The following is a 26666-nucleotide window of genomic DNA, read 5'->3' on the forward strand; positions in this document are numbered from 1 at the left end:
TGCCGTAGTTATTCACGGTACATAGAATTAGGTACATCTGCAATGACTTTATTACAATGGGAGGCCATAATATTCAACTTAAAATATGCTTGTGAACCTTGCGCTATTTTGTAGTGGAGGGCGAGTGGACAAAAAATATTAACTTGCCAGGGGTAGTATCAATGATCGCTACTAGTGTGATAAGATATTTTCATTGATCGTGTGTTTATTCTCTATTAGTGTTTTCTATTGTTTATATTTGTTAAAATGTGTATTTTTGTTGTGTTTGTTCGTATTTTAGACTGAATTTTAATATTATTATATTGTTAAAAAATTCAGGGATACCCAAATTTGCAGTATCGCCCACTGCCTTGTACCGACCTGTAGCCAACTTCGATACACTTTTCACTAAACTCAACACTAGATGGCGACAAATACCTTGACGGAAACAAATCATGATAACATAAATTCCCACGCTAATGTTAATTTAATATGCAATATAACCAATAGTGCAAAATGTGTATTTATGACACAAATAAGTTTACTGGAGAAATAACTGTTGGTTAGACAGGGGACATTTTTGAACGACATGCGTCCCACGTAGAGGAGTGTTTTCCGGTTAAAGTTTCCTTTGTCGTCAGGAAGTGGCAGCTGGGTATCGGAGCTGCTATATCTTCGCAGCAGACAAAACACACAGCTGGCGAGCATGATAAGTAAGAGTAATTACATATTTAGCATAATGCTGCCGTAGCGACTGCTATCACTTCATCTTGGAAGACCACAGGATGTCGTCAATAAGCTAGCTCCGGCGTAGCACTGCAGTAGTGTGTGGCTGGCGAGCACAGCATGCTAATGCTAGGTTGCTAACTAGGCTAGCAGGGACCTATAACATGTGCCATGTTTTAGAAGGTGGCGTAATTAAGTGTGCGTTATTAAAGTGGCGTCATTTTGTTGAGGTAGTTTGTGTATGATGTTAACATAGCGTGCTCTGTTTTGGCTACACACTCGGGTAATTGAGGTTAACTCCCACCCAGACAAGCTAACAATAGCATAGCCGGTGTGTCTGTTTTGATTAGTGACAGCTGGGGCTACTGTATGTTGTTGTCCCTGAAACCTACTGCTGTAATCAAACCTACTGTGGAACCAAAACGTGCATGTTGCATGAAGTACAATCGGAATAAGACAACCGACGTGGTCACATTCTGACTTATTCAACAGACACATTCAAAGACCAGACCTGCTGCAATGGCAACACACCCCTTTAAGATCAAGTGAATCTGGTAAGTCTGATTCCCCATTGCAACCACACCCCTTATCTTTGCTGCCTTTCTTGTCTTTGATTGTTTATGTGACCTTAATACAAACCTGCAGGGCTTGTGTTGTCCAAAAAATGTGTCCTGTGCAGGGATGTGTTTAAATGAGGTTACATAATACGTGTAAATGAATGGAAATAGTTAATAAATAATAATAATTAATAATGAATGGATGAATAAGTCAATACTGGAGTCAAAGTTTGTGAAACCTAGACACAGAAAGAGAAAACAAGACATGGAAACATAAAGTATAAGCACTAGGAGGGTTCTTTGCTATTTTTTTACCTCACCTCATTTAATTTGACATTAATTTGAGGCGTAAAATTTGAAGCGCAGTGTGGCTAGGGTTTACTGTATTGTATTGTATTGTAATATAAATGGTTGCAAAAATGTGCAAGGGCTATACTCACTTCTGTGAGATACTGAGATGCCGTACAGAAGATTTCCACGCTACACAAGAATACCCAGTACTCACTTTGGTAATAATTGGCTTGACAAATGTAGGATGTAAACATCGCCCATGTGTACTGTCAACATGTATTAACTTGGTGACAGACCAAATACATGTGATGGTATTTTTTTCTGTAGGTCTCCCCACCATCCTGGCAATGCTGCACCCCCAGAGAGTTGAGCTGCCACAGGCTGACAGAATGGAAGTCACCAGGACGGAGGTGTTGGCCCCCAGCCCTCAGAGCGAGGCAGTGACCAGTGAGCTTCAGGAACTGACCCTGCAGCCTGCTCCTAACCCGCTGCCTCTACAGGAACGTAAGAATGGTGAGTTAGCACAGTGAAGTAGTCACACTTAAAGCAAACGGGACAGACTACTGTTATTCTCACAGCTCCTACAGTCTCTTTAGTTGAGGCATATCTACGGGGACGGGTATTTTTGGCTGAAGCCCTTGCTAAATTAAGTTTAGTGCTCGATGTTCTGAAAGGACTGAATTGAATGGAGAATGGGGTTACATCATGTTTAGGTACTAAGCGCTTGGAAAATGACCAAATGGTGAATGTCACTTTGTTTGTACTGCATGTTCATTTGTCAGTGGACAGTTTACTTCAGCGCAGAGGTTGTTTAATAAAGGCCTGGGACAAGCGTGTGCGTATGTGAGTGCACCAGTGAGGTCATCGGAATGGAAGGAGTCAAGAAGATAATTGGTTTTGTTGTCTGCGTCGACCTCCTGTTACAGTGGATTATCGTGCAACAGGTACAGGACGGTGTGCTGCACGAAAGTCATTGTTGCATTAGTAGCCTTTTTACTTAGCATTTGCCTCAAGAGAAATGAGACATCGATGAGACATCCATCCACGTTTCAAAGCATGAGAAAAAAGCTGCAATTTATCCCGGAAATGATGGTACCTGTCCACATCAGTCAGCCATTGTTCCCAGTAGGGTGTTGGGCGCCTTGTTGTGTGTGAAGTCTTATCAGTTTCTCAGGAGGGGGTTAAGCAAGGTTAGATCAGTAAATGATTTGGGAACTCCGACAATGGTGGTTCCATCAATGATGACCGAAAAAAAACACAACACAACACTAGCTTGACGAGAGATGTGTAATAAGTTTTTAAGTGCTACAATATTGATTTTCAAGCTTATATCCCGACAATAGTCCGACAGCAACACACTCATTATCTCGCAGACAGCCTCAAGGTACCACTCCCAATGTTGAACAACCTCTGCTCCTGTTGGACTATTCATTACTTCATTCTAGCAGACATGTTGCTGCAAGCTCTCCAATAAGTCATCGTGTTCAAAGAGATGCTTTTAGAGTACAGGGGGAGACGCAGTGCACCTGAAAGCATCGCCACTTGCGACATGCATACTAGCCTTGGCAGGGAGACAACACGGAACACCCTCATAGAGCTTATCGCAGCTTTACATCCTGCATCAAGTTACGCAATACGTTGATTGCACAAGGTTCCTTCATCGGTAATAAACACTCTGGAAGACTTTGTGTGTGTGTGTGTGTGTGTGTGTGTGTGTGTGTGTGAGAGAGAGGCTTTGTTGCAGAGGATCAGAGACAGATGTGTAGGTCGTTTATGTGTTTATGACTTATTCCATGCATCTCTGACATAATAATAATAAAAAAATATATTTCGCCATTGGCACACCCACTACTAATGTGCTATGATAAAAACATGATTGGGAATAATTTCTTTAAAAATTGGAGACGTGTGTAGGAGTGTGGGCTGCACGGCAACAGTTTAAGAAGGAAGTGCACAAGAAGAAAGGAGGGGTGAGGGGGTGTCTGAATGTCACTATTGCATAACTATGAGCGGGAACAGAAGGAAAGTGAGGGAAAATGAAAAGCAAGAAAATAAGTAGTTTGTAACATGTACTCAACAATGTGAGGCTTGGCTCTAGTTGTTGTAGCCTTTTAAGCCTTTACTGTTTTTTTTTATCTATTTGTAAATGAGAATGCAAAGTTGGGGAAAAGCAACAAAAGAAGTGAGGTGAAGCTCCGGGAAGATCTGGACTGATTGGTGGACCTTGTCTTTCACTCCGACCTACACACGCCCTCTCTGCCGAGGCATGCACACACTTGTAGACAGTCCAGAGGCAGGGAATGTGAGGTGCACTGCAACCTGTGGCGTTGCCTGCTATGCTGCTGTTGCTGCTGCTGAGAGGATTGTGTGTTTATTGTGACTCTTTTTGCAGTTATCTCTTGCTGCTGTGCACTTTTTTTTTTACCCCTGCACATTGTTTACTTTTGCCTGTGTTGGAAGTATGAATCCCTAATCCTTGCCTGCAGGGTGACACTTCTTTCGGCATGGTACAGAGGGATATGACTCTCTTGTCAGGTAATGTCAGTGACAATACTGCTCACTATTTGGCTTTTAAATGATTGCAGTGCTGGAAAAGTGTCAGGAGAATTTTATGACAATGACATTTGCTTAGTGTGGGTGTGGTGAGGGTACTTGCATGCATCAGTACCTTACCTTAAGTGTAATGACTTTGCTGCTGTTGCTATTGATTGTTTCTATGAAAACTAATGTTGCATAGACAACTAGTGGAGTTTGAAAGCCTACATCTTTGTATCCCGATGTCTTTTATTTTGTAATAAATGTAGTAGTTTTCAAATTGTTGGAGATCATAATATAAAGGGTGTGCCGCAGTGTAGTCTGATACTTTAATGATGAACAATGCAACATAGCAGCACTGCTCATTTGATGTATTCACGTGATGCACTGCAGATCTGCAGCCATTGCCGACTGACTTCTGCATGCACTGGCAAAGACTCGTGTTGAAATTCCATCAGTGTTTGCTCTCTAGCCCACATCATGCAGGCTTGTAAACAAAGACAGATACAGATCGCATCCCTTCTCCTCCCCGCCCTTCACGTAATGACAGTAGATGAGGTGTATCTTGCACGGGGATGTTATGTAATTAGGGCTCCTGTGAAGCATAGCAGCCCTCGCGCATTTTACATTAGCCAACAGCAGCAGCACTGCTCGAGCCCTTCTGAAGTTGCGCTAGATTGCTTAGTGAGATTTGTCGTCCGGACGAGACCAGTCTGGCACAGCGGCTTTTTAGGGAGACTGATGTCGCTGTTATGTAACAAATGGGGAGGCTGCCAACAGTGGAGGCCCACACAGCACTCCGTCATGCATAGAGGAAGGAGAAGAGAGGGAAGAAATAAGTTGACAAAAGATGATTTAACGAGGCAACAGAGAAGTGAACCGTTGGAAAATAAGTTGAGGGGAAAAGGAGTTTTATGTCTCAGTACACCTCAAACATTTTAGGGCATCCAGGGACAGACGTCCATACTTGCAGAGCAGAGGTGAATATTGCACAACTACGACTATATAGTGTGCATACACTTTCCATAGCTCATGTCACATTGAGGACTTGGACATGCACATACAGGCTTTTCAGCATGTCCTGACACCGTGGTATTCCAACACTAGCGCCCGCACACACACACACACACACACACACACATACAGATAATCAGAAGTGAGGTACGAGCCAAGCTCGGCTCTTCAGCCTAAAGCAAAAGAATAACGCTCCATCAGCTGAGATGCAGCAATCCATAAGTCTGCTCATAGCAACAGGAGCGTGGCGAGCGCACACCCACATGCACAAGCCCACTCATGTCAGTGAGAAATATTTTTACACACACACACACATCTTTTAACATATGCCGTGGGCCTTGCAAGTTCACTAAGTGTTAAATCATGTAGCAACATATTGTGCAGACAAACAGACTATTCATTAACCGTTGGTTTATCAATGAGGTGATGCTTGGCCCCAAAACCCAGCAGCAACATATTTGAATCCCACATCCCGATGAAGTCATACAAACTACTAAATCATGTGCCCATTTAACCGCTTCTCTGTGCAAGATTAAAGTTGTGGGGCCACACCTTGGTGACTTTCTACCTCTTGGACTGGTGCTGGTAGTCATTTTCAAATGGTCCCAAACACAATTATCATCTTTGTTGTTTAACGTGGTCGATTCCAAAAATGTTCAGTGCATTACCACCACTCTTAAAAACTGTATGAAACTGCAATAACAACCGTAACATTGATACCATCTTTGTTTTTTCTTAGTCAAACGTGTTTTGTTTGTTTGTTTTGTTTTTTTACAGCCACTTTAATTCAGTCCTGCAGTTATGTAAACTTGTTTTGAATGACTGCCGTTACCGTGGCTACATTTTAGGTCTCCTTTTAATGTGACTCACTTTTCCCCAAAAGGTCAAACTTGGAAAGCGGCAGTTTGTAATTTAACGTCAGGGCTTCTTGTCTTCAAAAAGAAAATCAGCCTTTTTGTGTTTTTGGTCAGAACTCTTAGTCAAACTATAACTTTGTTGGCAAAGGAACCAATAAGTACACACACGTAGAACATGTATCCTCTACCTTTGTGCCTTGTCGTCAGGCTAACTCGTTCTGGTGTTTCTGAATAATAGAAGAGACGTTATTTAGTGACTCACCCGCATACTGCAAGCATTGTGCACTTAGTCTTGTTACATCGAACAGAGCAGAGGTCACTGAGAGGACTCCTGTTGTTTTTTTGGGTGCCTCACACACTTACAGGCTAAAGGAAATCCTGTGTTGATGACAGAGAAAATAAGGCAGCCATACAGAATACTATATTTCATTTGTTGAGTTTCAAATGCCAGTACTGTTATGTAGTTGGAACATTATTTTTCCATGTTTGCTGGGTTTGTGTTTATTTTATTTCTGCAATGAGCCACGTTCCCCACATGGCACTGCACCACACTTTGGACACCCATGTGTGTTTCGGCAGGAGTGTGTCTAATCTCTGTTTTCTTGCTCTGATGCTGGTCACATATGTGCAATTGAAGTGATACTTCCCCTTTCTCAAGTGGTCAGGTAGAAGAACAGGACGCCCCATTTGGAGGACATGCTAGCATACTCGCAATACAGATATCCTCAAAGTTTTATAATCAAATCGTCAATGACTTATTGGTAATAAATTGCCAAATAGTCCACACACATCCCCCTGCAAACATCATTTGCTTAATGGCGACTTTTTTTTTTAAATTTTAACCAATCTTGGTCAAATTTTACATAGACGTTCCTGGAAGGTGTGTTCCAAATTTTGACTTGTAAGGTCAAACATTTGGATTTAAAAACATCACCGCTGTCTGGTATTTTTGTAATTTTTAATAGCAGAGACTGCATAGTACATGTGCATGTTTTCACAAATTAGCCATTACCTTAAATATCTAAAGGTTTCTCTCACGTACGATTAATAAAGATTTTATAGCAACAGTTATGGAGGCAAATTTGTTTTGACATCCTCCTCGTCCTGAACGGGAGTGTGTTCAAATGTAGAGGTTCTACTGCAACACTACATTTCACACGCAGGAAAAAAATAGATCTGTATTAAAGGTCTGCGTCTAATTCCAGATTGGTCAGTGGAATAAGTCATTGGGCGGGTTTTTTATTAGATGTTATGGGAGGGAACAGAAGAAGGAAGCGGTGAGTGCAGTTGGAAGAGTTCTATAAAACTCCAGGGTAACTTCAATGACAGCGAAAGAACACACACATCCAGTATAAAAGAGACTTTGTGTAAACCCAGCCCAACCACCTTTTTCTGTTTAAACAGAAAAAAAACACCTCACACCTCTTTTAAAGTCTGTGGGATTGTTGTCTGTACCTTTTTCTGTTCTTTCAAAGGTGCTAATTGGCTTTAGCCCCCTTTCTTTGCTGCTAGTTTGCCCTCCGTCTGCTGTAGTGGGACAGAATTGGAAGTCGGCAAGCACTGTTTCCACTGCAAGTAGGGCAGGAGGTTAGGGGGTTTGGTACAATGAAAATGACTTTCAGATGCTGCAGTTATGTAACAGCATGTGACAGTGTCGTCATTGCTAAGCCAAATACGCCCATGGACTCCTCGTCCTGCATTCAGGACGAGGAGTCCAACTTTCTTTCTGAATTCCCATGTGCTCAGTACAGCTTAATTGTTTTCAGTCCTCATAGTGTGTAGCTAAGGTTTATGCTGTTACGTGCAAACACACGCCAGCTGGCTTACGTCTCTGGATTTCAATTAGCCTTCTGCAGCATCCTTCAACGGGGTACAATCAGACCTCAGTCTGGCTCAGGCTTCAGACTTTTATGAACAAGATGTGACAAAGTGGAGGGTGCAACTGCAGGCTTCTCAACAAAGAACCCTTAAAAAAAACTTGTTTTCACAGTACACCATTCAGTTGGCTTCAATCGGCCACAGTGTCCTTGGAGTCTCACCAGGATGCATTGAACTCACCACTGCAACCACGCAGATAAGGGTAAAACACCATTTAAATGATGCTGTTGTTGTGTATTATAATGTCAGGGGTGGTGCATTGTGGATGTCTACAACTCTTAATTTCTTTGTTTTTTGTCTCATAACATATGCACCACGTCTGCTATCCCATAGCATAAACAGAAAAAGTCACGTGGTATGTCATTGTCACTAGGAATTATACAGTATCAGCATCAGTTAAGCATTGTCTGTACTCTCAGGGCTCAGCTTCGTTTTTCTCACCGATTCTGAAAGTTAAATTGTTGTCATGGCTACAAACGTCTTCTGCATTTTAAGTCATTATCTTCAACAAGCTTAAAGAAATCATCACGATGATGGTAACGCTTGAGTGTGATTGCAGGCTCTCTCTTTTTTTACGTTGACAAATGTGTTGGTGCTTCAAAAGGCAAAGTCGTCTGTGAACTTGGCCAGTTTATTCAAAGGATTATAAAAATCATTAATAAATCTGTACATTATGTAACAACTGTCTGGTGTGGTCTGCCATTGAATTAATGTTAGTGCAGCTGGCGTGTAAGGATCGCCGAAAGATTTACTTGGCTCCATTTGCAAACGCACGAGGAGTTTTCTTCCATGGCTCGAGCAGCACGTTTACCTTTTCCAGTACAAACATGGAGTGTAGTGCAGTAAGTGATTAAGTGCAGTCCTCGGTTTACATTAGAGTGTCTTGCTGGACTCTGCATCCACATTCCCCTGTTGTGGCTTTGGGCGTCCTGGTTCACATACGGCTAACTGTGCCACTATACCTGGTTTGCAGTACATCACAGTACACTTTGGAACAGAAAACTTCAATCTGACTTTTGATTCTGTGTGCAGACTCTTAGATTTGTCAGGCTTTGTTTCTTCTCGGTCCAGAAATGTCAGTGAATCAACAATAAGAAATCCAAAGCTTGAGGTGTTGGGTCACGGCCAAACGCGGCTGGTAAATTCCACTGCAGACCTAGTGTGTAGGAAATCAGGAATCAAAGGAGAAAAACACCTTCTGGTTTTCCCTGCTGGAATGTTAATGGCTCGTGTGACCGAGGGTAGACTGACACTGTTTTGGTCAGGCTCTGTTAATTGTTTTTTGCTAAGGTAAAACAAAAAACACCATATCTTTCAAAGAACATGTTGTTCCTGGTTTGATCTCCCTCCTCTTGAATTGTTAACAAGGAGGCGAAAAAGGAAGCGTGTGCCAATATTAAATTATTGTCTCATGGTTGTTACAAATGGACTCTTATTCTGTCATGTACTCGTGGATCTTTGTAATATGCAGTTATTTGAGTGTAAGATCATGTACACTGGATTAGTTTGAAGGAACCCTTTGACTGAATCTCCCCAAATTTATCAGCCACTATTTGTGTATTGTATATTTCATATAAAAGCCCACTTTGACATGTACCTTTAGCTTTAGTTGTAGCCTAGACAATATTTATCCACCTTTCACTGATAGTGACTGCATAAATAAACTATCCTCTGCAGGCAGAGTGAAAACATGATACTTGGCTATTTATGGACAGTTAGACTCTGAGACCCCTTCACGATCTGTGAACAGTTGGGTTGAAGCAGACTTGCTTGGTCTTGTTTGTTAGTGAGGCCTTTACTACTTTTTGTTAACACGCTGTACTTTTTTTGGGTTTATGATACTTGGTTTTTGAACAGAAAGTGGTGTACAAAATAGGACTTCCAAGTACTTCCTTCTTCAGAAAGAAATTTCAAAGGTTTTTGGTTCCATAATACATAATCTCATCATCTTTTAATTTGGGAAAGAACTACAATGCAATGAGTCATTTATCCCAGTACACCCAGTGGTGTGTCACTTGGCCTGTTTTTTTACCACTTTGTTTTATTCTCCATTTTCACACATGTTTGTGCTTAAGACTTAATTCGTAGTGGTCCAGGTTATAATGACCTTTTGGAAATTCTGGGGGTTGACCTCGCTGTTCATTTACACATCCACAGGAAGTCTGTGAGACGCTGCGGTGTATATTTATTTACACAAAACTTAGTGTGCTTCTTTGATTCAGAATTGCTATTCTGAGGAATAACTAAAGAGAACAGATAAGAACGTGCAAGGCCAAATAGTTTCACTGGTATGTTCTCAAAGTCTCAACTATGACAGCAAGTTTCTCTTGCTAAAGGCCAACGCCGCGGCCAGCTAGAAATGTTGAGACTAGTAAATTGCCTCCAAACTGCATATAAACAAGACTTGTGTTTGGTATTTGTATCGAGTACACAGCGTGATGTTATGTTATTTTTCTTTAAATAGTGTCGATTTATAGACACCGAGGATTTCCACATTTTACAGTCAACTCCGTCACTTAAAGCTAATACTCATAATCTTTGTGAAACAAGACTGCAGCCAGTTTTCCAACCAGGGAACCAACCCAAACCACACTGCATTGTATGAATGTAGAATCTCTATATTTACACGCACTTAAAAAAACTAACAAATTCTTGCATGATTTGTTTGTTAAAAATGAACTAGCTTTGTAAAAGCTTAGTTATATCATATTTGACTTGGATATGTACACTACGAGTGTATAGAGGTGTTATTTCATGTCTACTGGGCTCTAATGATTGTATTTAGAAAGTCATAAACATGTTTTCTATGTTTCTAACTACAAAGCATTACATTTATTTATTTTAACAATGAATACTGAATGTGTATTGATGTAGTTTGGCTCCGCCTGCACAGACACGTCCTAATCCTGGTGTGTTGTCATCCCTTTGTGTGTCTTCTGTCCAGACTGTGAGCAGCTGGACTTTATCATTCATTCCTTGTTGAGTTATTCTCGTCATCGGCCAGTGTTTGTTTGAGGTGCAGGCCTCCATTTTACTTATGCGACACCTCTGTGGTTTATATACTGGTTTACTGTACTGGTCATCTTTGACAGTGAGTGTGTTGTACACTGTTGTTTTATTCATGGGTGGACTCCGCTCTATGCTGCATATGAAGTGCAAAAAAAATGAAATAAAAGCAGTGTTGTTTTGGCTCGTAAAACATTTATTCTAAGAATACAGGGCTTCAAATATTTGTGTGTATGTGTGTCTGAAAGTAACCTTACCCTGTGAGTGCACAGGTGATCCCACGCTGAATATAGGCCCCCCCCGCCCCTTATTGCCAGCTGGTGATGCTATTTAAAACAGAGTTGGGGGGGGTGGGGTATGCTTGGGGGCAATTTACCGTCAGCAGTCATCACGACCCGCAGACTGTTTGTGGGGAATGCCTTTTTTTTATCAAGGCCAGGAAGTTTAAGTTCTACATCTTGAAGACTTTCCTCGTTAGCTTTAGCACCACATCCCTGCTTACAAGCTCAGCAAATATGACACGTTTTCAGCCAATGAAGTGTCTGATTATTGACATGTTGTTTTGAGATGAGTGTGTTTAATGACAGGGATGTGATTGTGGTCTGCAGGCAGCGTTAGCATGTAAGTGGCTGCCTGCTGCCTGTAACAGTGAATGAATGGCAACAGCTGAGCGGGAGAACTTTATCGGCAACACTCCCTGCCTTTGTGTGTACATGTGCATGACTGTGCATGGGTGTGTGTGTGTGTGCATGGGTGTGTGTGTGCGTACGTGCACGCCTGAGATACAGGAGGAGCTGCAACCAGAGCGAGCAGAGTCTCACTTGGCTTTGCTCTGCTTGTTGCTGTGTCCTCTCTTGCTCCGCCACCGGCCTCTCTTGAGCTTCCACTTGGCCACTTGTTTTCACCGTGCACGGCTCGCCCTGTGGATTTCTTTTCCACGTCCCTCTGTGGGAAGATCCACAGAGCAGTGCTGTCGTGACTCGCCGGCCGCCGCTGCAGAGAAAAGACGCTGAGACAGACCAATCGATTATACTGATACAGAAGAGAGACGCATTGAAAGAGGAGAGGCAGCGTTCCTCCCTTTTTCTTTTTGAGAGGACACCACCTTGGCTAGCGTTGGACCTCCTATAGCGCATTTGGCTCACGTTCTCCCCCAGGAAAGCGACAACTCATTACAGTACAACTGGGACGCTTTTGTGGAATCAAGGACGAGGAGGAGGGCGGCCTTTTAAATGACTTCAATGTTTACTACTACTACTACAAACTAATTCTTATTCATTGATTATGTTGGACACCAACCATTGCCTGTCCTTTGAACACTCCTCATTGGGCTCTCCTCCAATGGGAGATGACATGGAGAAGGCAGGAGTGACGATGGATCACGATAGACATGTCTATCACAGCCTGAAAGAAGGTGGGGATTATATTGCTGCATGCAGTCAGCGGAGGAATAAGATACCTGATATGATTTATGTTTATGCAGCTTATTCAGCACTTGACTGTTTGCTAGGCATCATTAAAATGGCTTTGCTGCAGATGCATCTGAATATTCTGTTGATCAATCACTGGGCTGACGTGTATGTAACTACATTATATAATACAGTACTGGAATTTCACGGCACATGGCTACATCAGTGGTTAACGTAGGACAAATTGGCATGATGAGTCAAAGAAGTTGGAGCGGTCTACGCTCTTCGATATTTGCGTGCCAACCTTTCCGTGGCATGGCGGCGTTTCGTGGCGGCTTGCACAGATGACTAGGATCGTGTCAAACCGCTGGGAGATCCTGCATGCTTGATTATGACTCCGCTAAATGAGCTTCCTGTTGTCAAACTTGCCGTTACGTGCAAAATGATGTGCTCTTGTGGGGCTCGCAGGCTCATTTTGACACCAATGCTAACTTTAATCTACACGGGGCGGCTGTTTGCTGCCCTGTGACTATGCATTACAGTATCATGGACATTTCCACCCAATATTCACCATACGGACACATCTTATTCATCTATCAGATTGGGATCTACCCTTGACTTAACTAGTCCATAGCCCTCAAACCTCAACCCCATCAAATACCTTTCCGATAAATGGGCAAAAATTCACACGGTAGCACTACAAAATGTTACAAACAATGTGAAGATGTATGTATGAATTTATGTACTGTATAGATGCAAAGGTTTCTCGTTACTTTTGTATATATATTGACAGTGAATTAATCTTCTGTGTGTTTATTTTAACAGGTTAAGTAGCGTTTACTTTATATATGTGTGATCTTTGAAGCCGTTGTTAGTTTGTACGTTTGTCCCAACTGGTCCCCGAAACCTTTGACTCAGCCTCGCTGACCTCTTCTAACTTCCTGTCTTTTTGGTCCTCACACCAAATCCAATCCTGGCTCAGCTGCACCACAAGCATTGGAAGTGAGATGTCCAAAATCTTGCCTTAACGTTGGAAGTATGTGTAGCTTTAACGCTAATAAGCCGTGTTTGGCTCGATGAAGCGATAAAAGTGGACTTCATTCATTCTTTTGCATCCCTGCGGCGATTCAATGTGATGTATACAGTGAATAATAGGAGTGTAGGTGACTATAGGGGTGTTATTTCATGTCTGCAGGGCTCTAATAATGGTTCAAAGGTGTGGACATATACACAGAACAGATCAGAGGTGTTTTTGTTCCTCATTCAGCATTTGGTGGTCATAAACAGGCTCTAAGGACATATTATTATTATTATTATTATTATGATATTGTTAAAAAGTAATTTTTGCATAAGGGATCGCTCGTGCTTCTGGTTTTTAGGTCAAATAGCCTCGCTAGTCTTCCAATATTGGTTGCTTTTTTGAAAAATTGTACGTTGTACGTCAACATCCGTCTGTCGTTGTCGCCTTGGTCTCTCTGTCTTGTCTTTGCAGTTCTGGCGGTGGCCTAGTATCCTAGTAAAACTTGCTTTTATATTGCTTTTCTTAAATTAGCCATAATGGCCCTCAAAACCTGATTTATTCGGTGTAATCTTGGATCCCCGTGGAGATTTGCAAGTGTTCGTAGCGTCACTGACAGTGTGTGTACATGTACATACCCAGCTAGCCACACAAGAGAAAGAGTGCTAAGGTTTAAGATCAGGGAGCTTAGAAGGATACACTTCACCCAATGCTTAGGGTGACAAATAGTGGATCAAGCTGTAGGAGTGAATGAATAAAGTGGGGGTGTAAGGCGGCAGTGACATGCCAAGATTGAATAGAAGGAAAGTGTAAGATTCCCTATCCTAGAATAAACCTCCTCTTGGGAGGTGCCAAGCAGCAGCACGTTAGTTTCCCATGTGTTAGCTTCTAATGGACGATTCATGTCTCGGCTGCGGTATAACTGAATTTGCGTGGCTGTGTTTAGGCAGTGAATTGACGTGCCATTGCTTTCCTAGGGGTGTCTCATATTGTACACATTTGTAAATATCATCCTTTTAGAGTTGACCAAGGACATAAACGTGAACAGGCTCACACTAACACTATAATTCATGCAGCTTGCTGTGTTTGTCATAACAGACATTGAACACAGCACACACACTGCAGAGTAGCTGGGCCTGTCGAGCACCGATGATGTTATTATGTCGGTTTAAAGGAACAGGTGCTGCTTGTCCTCAAGCTAGCAGACGCAACCAGCACTGAAGGCACGCTTGCAACCTCGGTGCTATGTTCAACCTGACGCATTTGCATAGCCTTTGGGCAGAGACAGCTGCTGGACATAAAATGCTGAGGTCCAACAAGGACTGTTGATGAAAATAAAATCCATTGTAATGATAATCCAATTCTGTCACCTTCAACAGCAGGTTGCATCCGTTTGAGAAAAGATAAGCGGGTTTGATGCAGGAAACCGAGCTGAGCTAATGCTAACAAATGATGGCTTTTCAGTTCAGTTTCGAGTTATCTGTGTGATCTCCCAAAGCCTCACTCTCTTCATGATCCGTGTGAAAATGAAAGTGAAAATAACACAACAGTAATCATGCACTTTGTAGAATAACTTTACATTCAGCGATTAATTTGAGTGATTAATGCACTACCGTGTCTATAAAGCCTAAGAACACAATATTGTATGTGCCTTCAAATCATCAAAAATGGTACCAAGAGGGACGGCTTTGGGGAATAAAAATGTCTGTGATTGAATGACTTCAAATGTATGTACAATAGGCAGAGAGGTCAAATGTTGTCCAACTCTTGTTCTCTAAATATTTCTCAGTCTTGTGTTATGTAACAAGCGCTTCCTCTTTTAAAGTGATGTCACAATCCCCTTCAGTCTGAGCTTTTTCAATTTAATTTCTGCAAAAGTATTTCTTATTGTCGGTTTATCTTGGATTTTTTAATATGATTGTTGGATGAAATGCGGACATACCAATGCACTCACAAAAAAAGATTATTTTGAAGCGCCCCGAAGAAAGAGGAAGTGCGTTGTACACCACTCAAATTCTCCTTGTACCCGCCTCTTCTGTAGCCAACAACTCAAAGACTGGGTTAAGTGGGAGGATGTACCGGGTGCCGTCTTCACGTCAGCCCAAATGCATCTGGGTTCCTGTGCAGGTTTATTTATCTCAATGTGGACAACGGACATGGGAACGGTGGGACAATAAGAAACAAAAAGAGCGGACTGACTGATTTCCTCTTCTTGTCCTCTTCACCGCTTGTCTCCCCATGCAGTCCTTCAGCTCAAACTGCAACAGAGACGCACACGAGAGGAGCTGGTCAGCCAAGGGATCATGCCACGTAAGTGTCACTTATGTTTACTATTGTGTAAATATGGAGTGTTGAGCCGGTCGCGATGACTTCATTTACAGAAAAAGGTCTCCCAAAAGGTGCTTGGGTCAAGACCGGTGTTGTAGCTTTCTGCTGCAGCCTACGCTTTGTTGCATAAAAGCCATACGTTTGTGGTTGATGACTTTACATGCAAAATACTTCTATACGCAACATGGAGCATCTTGCACAGGACGTGTTCTGAAATGTTCATATAATGTGTTAAATGTCTCTTTTTTTTTTTTTTTTTTTTTGCTTGACATGTGTTATCAAGTAACGCAGCTTCCTCTTCTCTTTTGCATCCGACTTCCTGTTTCTGGTTTTGCACATCAGAAGAGGTTTTAGCACCGGATGTATTATACTATAGATGCTGAAATTAAGACAAGAGGTCCCCTATTGAATTATGCGGCAGTGTAAGGATCACATGAAGTGTGCAGGGGCCGGGTGGGGGGTTGGGGTGGCGGGGGGGCGAAACTAACAACATGATATTTCAGTTTATGAGACTGCATGTTAGCTGATCTCAGCCGCTGACTGCTGAATTGTCAGTTTGGCCGCGGTGTCGAATCATAGCATGAAGTTGTAGGAGGTGCGAGTGGGAAACTTTCCACCCTCCACAGTCCCGGTGGTCTGAACAAGGCCCCTGTACTAATAGCTGAAACATATGTACAGTATATGCATTTGACAAGGTTGTTTAAAAAATCCTGCATGGCAATTGCTTGGTGATAAATAATAAGGTCGCAGACTCTGAAAAAAAATTGGAGATTAATTTGAGGGGATTTATAAATAACACATTTAAATTTTAGGTGCCAGTTTGTTTGACAACATATTAACAGAATTTTAAAGAATTGATGAAACATGTGCCCTACGCCTTAAAAGCAGCAGCTGTACCATTACACTGTGAAATGGATTGTGCCATTTCTCCGGTTGACTCAGTGCACTATACCAACATGGCAGTGATGAACATCCTTGCGTAAAAAAATCATGTGGCCCCCACGCATGGCGTGTGTTCTGCGTGTATTTTGTATCACCGCATGACAGAATAAGATGCATTGCGTTGGTCGCTTTGTGTCCTCGTGTTGACGAGCGACTCTGTTACATCACAGCTGGTATGTAGGTCCTCCTTTGAACGTCTAGAGTTGTGACACAAGGAATGTCTCCCACCCTCCCACGCCGGGTGTCATCTTGTGGTCAGAATGTTGACACCCACGTGCCCTTGGCATGGATTTCACCAGCTCTTGACCAACCAGACGATGACTCTCTTGCGTCACTCCCAACTGCCACTCTCCTCCGAGGATCCTTCCCTCTATTGAATATGTCTTAACCTAGTAACTATGGCATATTCTTATATATTCTTATACTTATACTTTGGTATTCATTCAAATGATCATGATCACCCATAAATGCAGATGATGTAGATCAGGGGACTCAAACTCAATTTACCTGGGGGCCACTGGAGCTAGGGTCTGGGCAAGGCTGGGCCGCATCAGGTTTTCCAAAAAAAAACGCATTTATTAAAAACAGAAAAATATACAAACTTTTTCAGTGCTTTGGTTCCGATTTTCTACAATAAAAGCTCTGATAAAACATTCCACTGTTCTCAAATATCTTAATTTTTATTTTTCTGCAATAAGATGAACAATAAATAAACAAATCAAGAATAAAGAAAATCAATCAATCAGTAATAAATAAATATAATAATAATAATAATAAAACGGCAAATAATAAAAACTTAAGAAACCACATATAGTTGGTGGGTAGACAAATTATTTTTTTCAGATTAAAATGAACAAAGCATTATTAGAGCCCTGTAGACATGACAAAACACGACTATAGTCACATTTATACTCTTTTTATTTACAACATATTGCGCAACTGCAGGGTCTTGAGACACATGCTAACTCGCAAACTAGAGAGCTAGCGACCTAAACGGTAGCTGCCAAGTTATTTCCTTTAAACTTAAATAGCCAAAAACTTACCACTTCCACACGGATAGGGAGGATAACTATTAACAGTTATTTAACCTTTAACATGAACATGAATCAAACGTAATAATTTTTTCTGGGTACATGATACCATACAGCATCCATATCAAACTTGCGCGGGCCACACTGACATTAAATTTCAAGGCAGGGGGCCTCAAACTAGTGTCCGGGCCGCGTGTTTGAGACCCCTGATGTAGCTGATTGTCCATACCCATATGCCTATCCATCAGTCTGGTCGTTGCTCCCTGTTAAAGATGCACCTCAGACCTCTGCTCACCAACAATTGATGCAGTTCTTGCAGAGCTTCTGTGTTTTTTCTTTACTTTTTACACCATTTTCACCATACAGTATGCTGATACTACTACTACTACTACTACTACTGTACCTCATAGGAGGTACACGGTGGTTAATCTTATCATCATCATCATGAGGTCAAATGCCTTCTCAGGTGTAATTGACAGACGCAATCGAGCGTGCATCATTTAGCAGAAAGAAAAGTTGCACTACGTCGTCTTGCATACACAGCATGCATGCAGGCCCATCATCCTCATCGTCCTCATCATCCTCATCGTCAGTGTGTGGTTCTGAATATCAATTCTGACCTTCCTCTTCTGCAGCCACTTTGGCCATTAGCAGTTTTCTCACACCGCCACTTGCTGAATGGAGTCTTGTCAAGAGTTTTCTAAATTGCTGTTATTCTAACATATTCTCCCTCCAGCACTGAAGAGCCCGGCAGCCTTTCATGAACAGCGGCGGAGTTTGGAACGAGCCAGAGTGAGTATTACAAAATGGAATAGAATAGAGCTGAGCGAACCTGCCTGCACAAAAAAAAAAAGATATGAAATTACAGGCCTGTCACAGAACCGATGTCATGACATGATCCGTGGTTGTTACGATGGCTGTTCTGACTGCACTGTTCTTTTTGACGTGCAGACTGAAGACTATCTTAAGAGGAAGATCCGGAGTCGCCCGGAACGGTCTGAGCTGGTCAGGATGCACATTCTGGAGGGTGAGGATTTGTCATTTTATTTATTAGTAACGCAATTAGGCTCAAATTCTTTGGGTTTTATAGAAAATGTGTGTAATTGAAGAGTTCCTACTTTCTGTAGCTTTGTGATGGTAAACCTAAGATGAAGTGTTTCATCCCTCGACAAGCGAGCTGACCCCCTCGGGATGTTTGTCGTGTATAAGCAAACAGCGGCCATATCTTCGCCGTGTTGTCTACATTCGCCTGCTCGTCTCTGTCACGTGCAGAGACGTCGGCTGAGCCGTCCTTGCAGGCCAAGCAGCTCCAGCTCAAGCGAGCTCGCCTGGCTGACGACCTCAACGACAAGATCTCACACAGACCGGGTCCCATCGAACTGGTGCACAAGAACATCCTGTCTGTCAACTGTCCTGACCACTCGCCACCGGGTAACTACGTCCACCTCATTTACATGTCATGGTATAATCAGCACAGACGCAAACACAAAAAATACACAGTACGATGACACAAGAAAAAAACTATTTAACCATAAAACCTTGGTGCTGATGCAGTTTTATCCTTGATGGAGGTCGGCGGCTCCATCTTCCTGCCACACAGGAAATATTTGGGAATACTGGAAATATTTACCTTAATGTCTCTGCACCTTTTGTAATGAGTTCCCATTGTGCAAACAGTCTTTTTATGTAGTTGCGCCACTTATGAAAGCCTCACATTTCAGGCATACACACTCACCGCTTTATAGTATTGTGACTCCAACATTGCCTCATGCTGTGGGGCCACGTTTTACTCAATGTGACACAACACAACACAGATGTCACAATAACAAATTGGGACAGCACGTTCTGTTTTGTTTTTTTTTTTAATTTTATTTGTTTGTTAGCACACGGGGTACGGTGCAAAAGGTTGCCACTCACTTTTTCACCGCCGTCATTTCAACAGTGCTAGAAGGACAGGCGCCATTAGCAGGATTAAAATTCAGACTTTGTATTAGGATCTATTACATTTTGGTGAGGATCTGGATAAAGGGAAATGATCACAGAACCACAAAGTAAGGAATCCAATCCAATCCACTTTATTACTTTATATTACATAAATATAACAATAGTAAATAAAAATAAATAAAATAGTAAAATAGATATTAAAATATTAAAAACAAGAAGCAAAGCAAAAAAGTATAAAAAATAACACCAATTAAAATAAAAAGCAAGAACTAAAAGACTCACTCCGAGTTAAAAGCCAGAGAATAAAAGTGGGTTTTAAGACGACACTTAAAGCTTTCGATGTTGGGGGGCCTTTTTTACTTGGGAGGGGAGAGAGTTCCATAGCTTGGGGCTAACCACACAACAAACACAAACACTTTCTGATTTGTATGACTAAAAGGAAGCCAGTTTAGTACAATACTGTTTTACGGTATTAAAATTAAGATTAAGATATGCCTTTATTTGCCCCTCAGTGGGGAAATTTGCATCGCACAGCAGCAAGAGTACAGAATCAGTTAAGCAGTACAAAATACACAATATAGAAAATAAACAATATAAACAACCCAAGTATTAACAAAATCAACAGTTTATACAATACAGTATGTAGATAATATAATAAATGCCAGCTCAACACTATCGCTATGGTGGACAGTTGAACTGAGCATTTACCAAGCAGCCCCTTTAAGAATAACTTGTATTACTGTATTGAAGCATGCATCCTCCCGCTGAGACAACACTGTAAAAACACACGTGTGAATATTCCTGCTCGGTCACAGATTCTCCAAAAGGAGCAGGAGGTGAGAGCTCATCGTTGGATGAAGACAGCAGTGATGCGCTGTCACCCGACCAGCTAACCAATCACGACTCTCCCCTGAGCGCCGTCCCTCAGCCTTCCCCCTTGGACGGGCTCAGCCAAAATGGAGACCTGTCCCCCACACAGGTACGTGATAAATATGCAACATTAAGGGCCAATAAAAGTGTTTCCCACCCACTAACGGATGAAATAATTTTCTCAGTTTGTTTTACAGCCCGCTCCACATCCTCTTCCCTCCCCCAAGGTGAACGGATCAGACTCACCCCCGCCTCTCAAAATGACAAACGGGACCACAGTAACCCCCCGTACACCCATTGGCCAGTTCAAGGTGCGGGACTATTCACCGTGTGTATGTGTCAATCAACATTTAACCTCGCTTCTCCCAATCTATATACAGTCTCACTCCAAGACCGGCTCAGACCGTCCTCCACTTAGATCGAAGAAACCCAAAGACAGCAAACCCAAGGTCAGAAAATCCAAAATCTTTTATTGTTGTCGGGAATATTTCACAAGTGTTGATCTGCGCAAAAGGTGAAGAAGCTGAAGTACCACCAGTACATCCCTCCGGACCAGAAGGCGGACAAGGAACGCCCCCCTCAGATGGACTCGTCCTACGCCAAGCTCCTCCAGCAGCAGCAGCTCTTCCTGCAGCTTCAGATTCTCAACCAGCAACAGCAGCACTACAACTACCACACCATCCTGCCCGCCCCCCCTAAGTGAGTGCTTTTTGGCAACCCACTTAACTGGCTTTATACAACGATTAGTCTCCCAGAGGGGGGTTGACACAAGCAAATAACTGTTTTTTTTGGGGGGGGGACCCTCTCAGGCCAGCACCAGAGCAGCCCCTCACAACGAACCCCGGCCCGTCACCCTCTCGCAATGTTCCCACGACCACCACCACTGCAACGCTGATAAGTGGAACTCCACGTCAGGGTCAAGCCTCCGTGGGGGGGGCCAAACCAGCCACTTTGCCTGCCAACCTGGATGAGTTAAAAGTAAATAGAGCAATCAATTATCACATTCATGTATGCCGCTTTAAATGTTGTATTCTGGTGTTAAACCAACGCCAAAGCATCAGATAATGAAGTTGGCGAGAAGTTTTTCGTTTTTTCTAACAACGCTCGCTACGCCTGCCGTTGTCCCAGGTGGCCGAGTTGAAGCAGGAACTGAAACTGCGCTGTTTGACCGTCTCCGGCACCAAGAATGATCTCATCGAGAGGCTTCGGAACTACCAGGAACAAAACGACGCCGCTGCGAGCGTTCTGAAAAACGGTGCGCAACAGCCCATCCATCCGAGCGCAGCGTCCGCGGCGCACACGGCGCCGTCCGCGCCGACCACCGGCGCCGACCTCCAACCGGCTGAAGGAGGGTTCAAGGTCGCTCTGTCTCCGCTGGCTCAGGCTTTTCCGGGTCGAGTCATGCGTTTTGGTAGCACCAGCTCCAGCCCGCCTGTGTCGCCGACGCCATCGGAGCGGTCGCTGGCGGGGATGAGTCCGGATGAAACCAGCTGTAACGGGGACATGTTTGGAGAAATGGTGAGAGCCGCACCACGTCAAATACTTACTGTCGTCTAGGAGCATTTCCTCCATCACTTTTTTTCTTTCTTCAGGTGAGCTCCCCTCTGACTCAACTCACCCTCCACCCCTCCCCTCAACACCCATCCAACGGATCTCCTCTTTTACAACCCGTCAACCACATCAAAGAAGAAACTCAGAGTTCCTGCAACTTCCACAGGCCTTCAGAGGCGCACACGGGGGTCACCATGGACACAGCATCCTTGGACAAAGACCAGATGCTCCATGAGAAGGACAAACAGATCGAAGAGCTGACACGGATGCTGAGACAGAAACAGAAGCTGGTGGAGACCCTCAGGTCCCAGCTGGAGCATGGAAAGGCGGCGGGCGGCGTTGCGTCCGAGCGGGAAGGAAGTGGAGACGTTAAACCTCCGACACTCATTAAAGCCTCAGCCATCCAACCTCCCGTGCTCCCCAATGGCCTCCTCGTGAAGGTGAAGCAAGAGCGGGAGACCGAGGAAGGCATGGCGGGAATAACGGAGGAGGCCCAAACTAAAAAAGCGAGCCAGCCGATGCAGTGCTCGCAGGAGACGCTGCTCAGACTGCAGCAGATCAATCGGCTGCAAACGCAACAAACCGAGCAACAGGCACACAAAGCGTCAGACCCTCAAAGACCACCCGAGCAGAAAAAGGTATCCCAGGTCCTGCTCCAGCAGCAGCAGCAACTGCAGCAGCTCATCATCCAGCAAACCAAACAGAAGCATCTCCAGGCCCAGCAACAACGGCTCGTGCAGCAGAAACTGGCCCAACAGAAGCAGCAGCTCCTGCAGCAGCAAACTCAGGGGAGGAGGAACCAAACCCAACAGAAGAGTCCGGTTCAGCTGAAGCACGTTCAGGTGCAGATCCACAACGAGGCGGGGGCCGGCCAGAAGCCTGTCGCCAACCAAAGCCAACACAGGAAGCAGCTGAAGGCTCAGCAAAGGCAGCAGCAGAAACAGCAGACGGCGACCGTCGGCACGCAGCAGGTGAGCGCCACACAAACATGGGAGATGGACCCGCGGCCATTTTTGACCCGGAGCTCATCTTTGATTGCTTTTAGGCGTATTGTCAAAATCAAAGAACACAAAGTGAAGATGTGGATGTTTTGTTCAGATAGCCTAGCTTATATTAATTAGCCTGCATTGGATTGGTTCAGGGCGGCACGGTGGACGAGTGGTTAGCGCGCAGACCTCACAGCTAGGAGATGAGGGTTCAATTCCACCCTCGGCCATCTCTGTGTGGAGTTTGCATGTTCTCCCCGTGCATGCGTGGGTTTTCTCCGGGTACTCCGGTTTCCTCCCACATTCCAAAAACATGCTAGGTTAATTGGTGACTCCAAATTGTCCATAGGTATGAATGTGAGTGTGAATGGTTGTTTGTCTATATGTGCCCTGTGATTGGCTGGCCACCAGTCCAGGGTGTACCCCGTCTCTCGCTCGAAGACAGCTGGGATAGGCTCCAGCGACCCTCGTGAGGAAAAGCGGTAGAAAATGAATGAATGAATGAATGAATGAATTGATTGGTTCAAGTATCTTTATTGCACAAAATGTACCCAAAGTGAGTAAGTGACACAGAACAAAGGATAAAAATGTGCATTGAGAACTTTTATCAAAACGGGAAGTTGCTGTAAAAAGCGTTGGTCATGACATGATGACACACCAGGGTCTTGGCTCCCACCCCGTGTCTTACAATCCTCTTGTGTTCCCAAGGTGGCCCCGGTCTTCATCAACCAACAGAACGGTACTCAGATCCACACTCAGGCTATTTCCCTAGACCTCCTCAAGGCCGGCGGCACGCCAACACTGGTCACCGACACCAACGGCAACCACTACTTGATCGCTCTGACCAGTCCCACCGCAGACGACCAGAACCGAAGCGCCTCACTGGCCAAAACCAACGGACGCATCACGCTGCAGGTAGAGCTGAAAAAAAAAAAAAAAAAAACATCACCGGCTGAGGCGCAACAGACATCCTCATTGTCTTGTCGTTGTCTTTGCAGAGGTTGCAGTCGACGCCCAGTAAGCTCCCCAGCGCCGAGAGCCAATCACATGAGCTGAAAGACAACGAGCATGCGACCCAGCCAATCAAAAAGGTACAAAAGTAGAAGCTTGAGACAAACACTTTAAGCTAGCTTCGCTGATGTTTAAAGTAATAATAATAATTTAGGGCGGCATGGCAACCAAGTGGTTAGTGCACAGACCTCACAGCTTGGAGACCAGGGTTCAATTCCACCCTCGGCCATCTCTGTGTGGAGTTTGCATGTTCTCCCCATGTGGGTTTTCTCCGGGTACTCCGGTTTCCTCCCACATTCCAAAAACATGCTAGGTTAATTGGCCACTCCAAAATTGTCCATAGGTATGAATGTGAGTGTGAATGGTTGTTTGTCTATATGTGCCCTGTGATTGGCTGGCCACCAGTCCAGGGTGTACCCCGCCTCTCGCCCTTAAGACAGCTGGGATAGGCTCCAGCACCACCTTTTTGTGAGGAAAAAGCGGTAGAAAATGAATGAATGATTAATTAGTCGTTTATATACAATAGGAAAATCCATAGTGAGTGTTATAACATGTGTCCACCACAAGGTGTCGCCACCGAGCAGTTATTCAATCAGTCATTTTCTTCAGACACCCTTTGATTAGAAATACAATTGAATACTGTAGTATTTATTAATACAAACCATTGCATCGTTCAAGCATGAATAACAGACCTGTCAATCATTGCCAACCTGCCGAGACATTTGTTTAATATATTCACCCTTCTGCAAGCTCACTTCACTGATCTAACGAACACATCCTGTTTTATCCTCCGGGACAGAAAGCAGACCTCCACGTGGACACCAAAGACATCCCACCCGCAGGCTTGTCCGTCACCGCCCCCCCCAATTTGCAGCCTTTCTTCAGCGACATGTCGGAAAGCCAAAGCCAAAGCAACCTGATCTCGTCCTTCAAGGTATCATCACCGCTCGTACTCTTCCTCAGTCGTGTCCTCGATTTCATCTGGACTGCTCTCTCTCTCTCTCTCTCGCCCCCACACATCCATTGACCTCCTCTCTCCTCTCATCTCATCACTCCATCTTGGCAGAGAGAGCGAGTGTGTCCTTACGACCGACACACTCTGTTTACTCCTCCCTCTCCCAAACCCAACACTTCTCTTCCCACCAAGTCCTCCAAAGTATGTCCTCCCTCCTTCCTCTAGTTCTTATTTTCTCTTCTTAGATCCTCACGTGTTGGTGTAACGTGTCATCATCATCATCATCAGTACAGTAATACTGTCGTCTGCTTGTAGGGGAATGGCGGCAATAGTCAGCAGATGGACGACCTCTTTGACATCCTGCTCAAGAGTGGAGGTAAGCAAGGGCTGGTTTCAGTTTGTCAACATAAGCGGTTATTGACGCTACTCAACCGGTCTGAGGGGGCGGAGACTAGGCCTGTGAGGTAACGCTAAGTGTTGGATTAGGCTGGCGTTACGGAAATGTGACATCATAGCATTGTGACACTGACTTTTTTTTACAGAAATCCCAGGCTTTAAGGCCAACCCGGACCCGTCCCTCGCCCCTCTGCAGTCCGACCCGCCCTCCCCATCATCCCCTCTCCACCTCTCCCCTCCCACTCCCACTCCTCAACCCCCCCTGGTGGAGCCCTGCTCAGGTGGCGGCGGGCGCCTGGAGGACTTCCTGGAGAGCACCACGGGGGTCCCGCTGCTCGGCGTGGAGCCGGGCGGCGGGCTGACGCTCATCGACGACCTCCACAGCCAAATGCTGAGCACCGCCAGCATCCTGGACCACCCCCCCTCCCCCATGGACACGTCCGACCTGGGCTTCTCACCTCACTCAACGGGGCTGGGCTTCGGGGACCCCACTCTGGAATGCATGGACTGGCTGGACATCTCCATGGTGGGGAGCTCCAACGGCGGGACTAGTGGCGCCGCTGTGGGAGCCAAGGAGGCAGACGGGGGCACGAGCCTGGCCCCGCTGGCACCGCATACACCGCCGAGCGTCTTCTCTGCAGACTTCCTGGACAGCACAGACCTGCAGCTGCACTGGGAGTCGTGTCTGTAGCATGGAAGTCCTGATCTTACCTTCTCCGTGCTGTCTATCACTGTTGGGCTCTCTGGCACATGCACACGCTGCTCTTGGCGGATTCTACTTAACCTACACACACACACACACACACCTTGTTACACATCACAACATGGACTATCAGTGTGTGTGTGTGTCAGTGCCTCCTAAACTTTGCACTTAGCGTCATCTGATTGGTTTAAAGGAGGCTTTCAGGTCAGCTAAGGCAGCTACCATTGGCCGCCTCCTTACTACGGCAACCTGACGCTCTACCAACACTAGTCAAAATATTCAACCAAAACACGAGCATTCAGTCATCGGTTGGCAGTCGCTGTTGGAACGAATCAGCGGCAACGCTTTTAATTGAAGCCTCGTTAGAGGTTGAACGATTGCTAACATGATGGAAGACCACTATGTTTTGCTGTATATGGGGTGTATATTATCAGCTGTTCATATAGGACTTATTTTTCTTTGCTGGTTGTTTAGTGGAGCTAGCCAGCTGGGGGAAATGGGGGGGCATCCAAAAACTTGGACCTTGTCATTTTTTAAAAAAAATAAAAAAAAACACAATGAATAAAAATGCTATGCTGTTCAAATATTACAGTGAGATAGTGCTTTACTAATACATTACTGAGAAGCTACCACAAGGGGGCGCCATTGCAGACATGTTATTTTCAGCTATTAACATCTA

The 26666-nt window shown here is 44.3% G+C and overlaps 1 protein-coding gene and 1 long non-coding RNA gene across 9 annotated transcripts in view; one reads left to right on the top strand and one right to left on the bottom strand.

Annotated features, from left to right (window-relative positions):
* The first annotated feature begins 354 nt into the window (after nt 1-354).
* Nucleotides 355-26645, top strand: mrtfab (myocardin related transcription factor Ab). Of its 5 annotated transcripts, none has more exons than XM_058062613.1 (20): nt 355-692; nt 1198-1259; nt 1881-2066; nt 15515-15580; nt 18308-18363; nt 18523-18598; nt 18844-19002; nt 20331-20494; nt 20583-20696; nt 20766-20834; nt 20900-21084; nt 21195-21363; nt 21514-21903; nt 21978-22907; nt 23631-23837; nt 23921-24013; nt 24733-24867; nt 25000-25089; nt 25204-25264; nt 25431-26645. In XM_058062613.1, exons 3-20 carry the CDS (start codon nt 1901-1903, stop codon nt 25973-25975), a joined length of 3675 nt encoding a protein of 1224 aa, XP_057918596.1. In that variant the 5' UTR covers nt 355-692; nt 1198-1259; nt 1881-1900; the 3' UTR covers nt 25976-26645. The 5 variants fall into 5 exon arrangements, with proteins under 5 accessions (XP_057918596.1, XP_057918595.1, XP_057918598.1 ...); XM_058062612.1 differs by having other exon boundaries at nt 360-692; nt 20571-20696; XM_058062615.1 differs by lacking the exon at nt 25000-25089 and having other exon boundaries at nt 365-692; nt 20571-20696; nt 25431-26590.
* LOC131110002 (uncharacterized) overlaps nt 23429-26666 on the bottom strand; it is a 37314-nt gene continuing 34076 nt past the window's right edge. For all 4 annotated transcript variants that reach the window (XR_009120811.1, XR_009120812.1, XR_009120810.1 and 1 more), the window contains exons 6-7: nt 25743-26068; nt 23429-23843 (exon numbers count right to left, since the gene is read on the bottom strand). This is a non-coding gene — a long non-coding RNA (uncharacterized LOC131110002). The remainder of the gene's footprint in view (nt 23844-25742; nt 26069-26666) is intronic.

This window comes from Doryrhamphus excisus, chromosome 22, assembly GCF_030265055.1.
Source record: "Doryrhamphus excisus isolate RoL2022-K1 chromosome 22, RoL_Dexc_1.0, whole genome shotgun sequence".
NCBI lineage: Eukaryota > Metazoa > Chordata > Actinopteri > Syngnathiformes > Syngnathidae > Doryrhamphus > Doryrhamphus excisus.

What these genes read in the sequence shown, in the direction of transcription:
- mrtfab (XM_058062612.1), top strand. Translation starts at nt 1,901, where the DNA reads ATGCTGCACCCCCAGAGAGTTGAGCTGCCACAGGCTGACAGAATGGAA. An exon ending in ACGGACGCATCACGCTGCAG is followed by an intron (nt 23,838 to 23,920) that starts GTAGAGCTGAAA and finishes TTGTCTTTGCAG; the next exon opens with AGGTTGCAGTCGACGCCCAG. An exon ending in TTCCCACCAAGTCCTCCAAA is followed by an intron (nt 25,090 to 25,203) that starts GTATGTCCTCCC and finishes GTCTGCTTGTAG; the next exon opens with GGGAATGGCGGCAATAGTCA.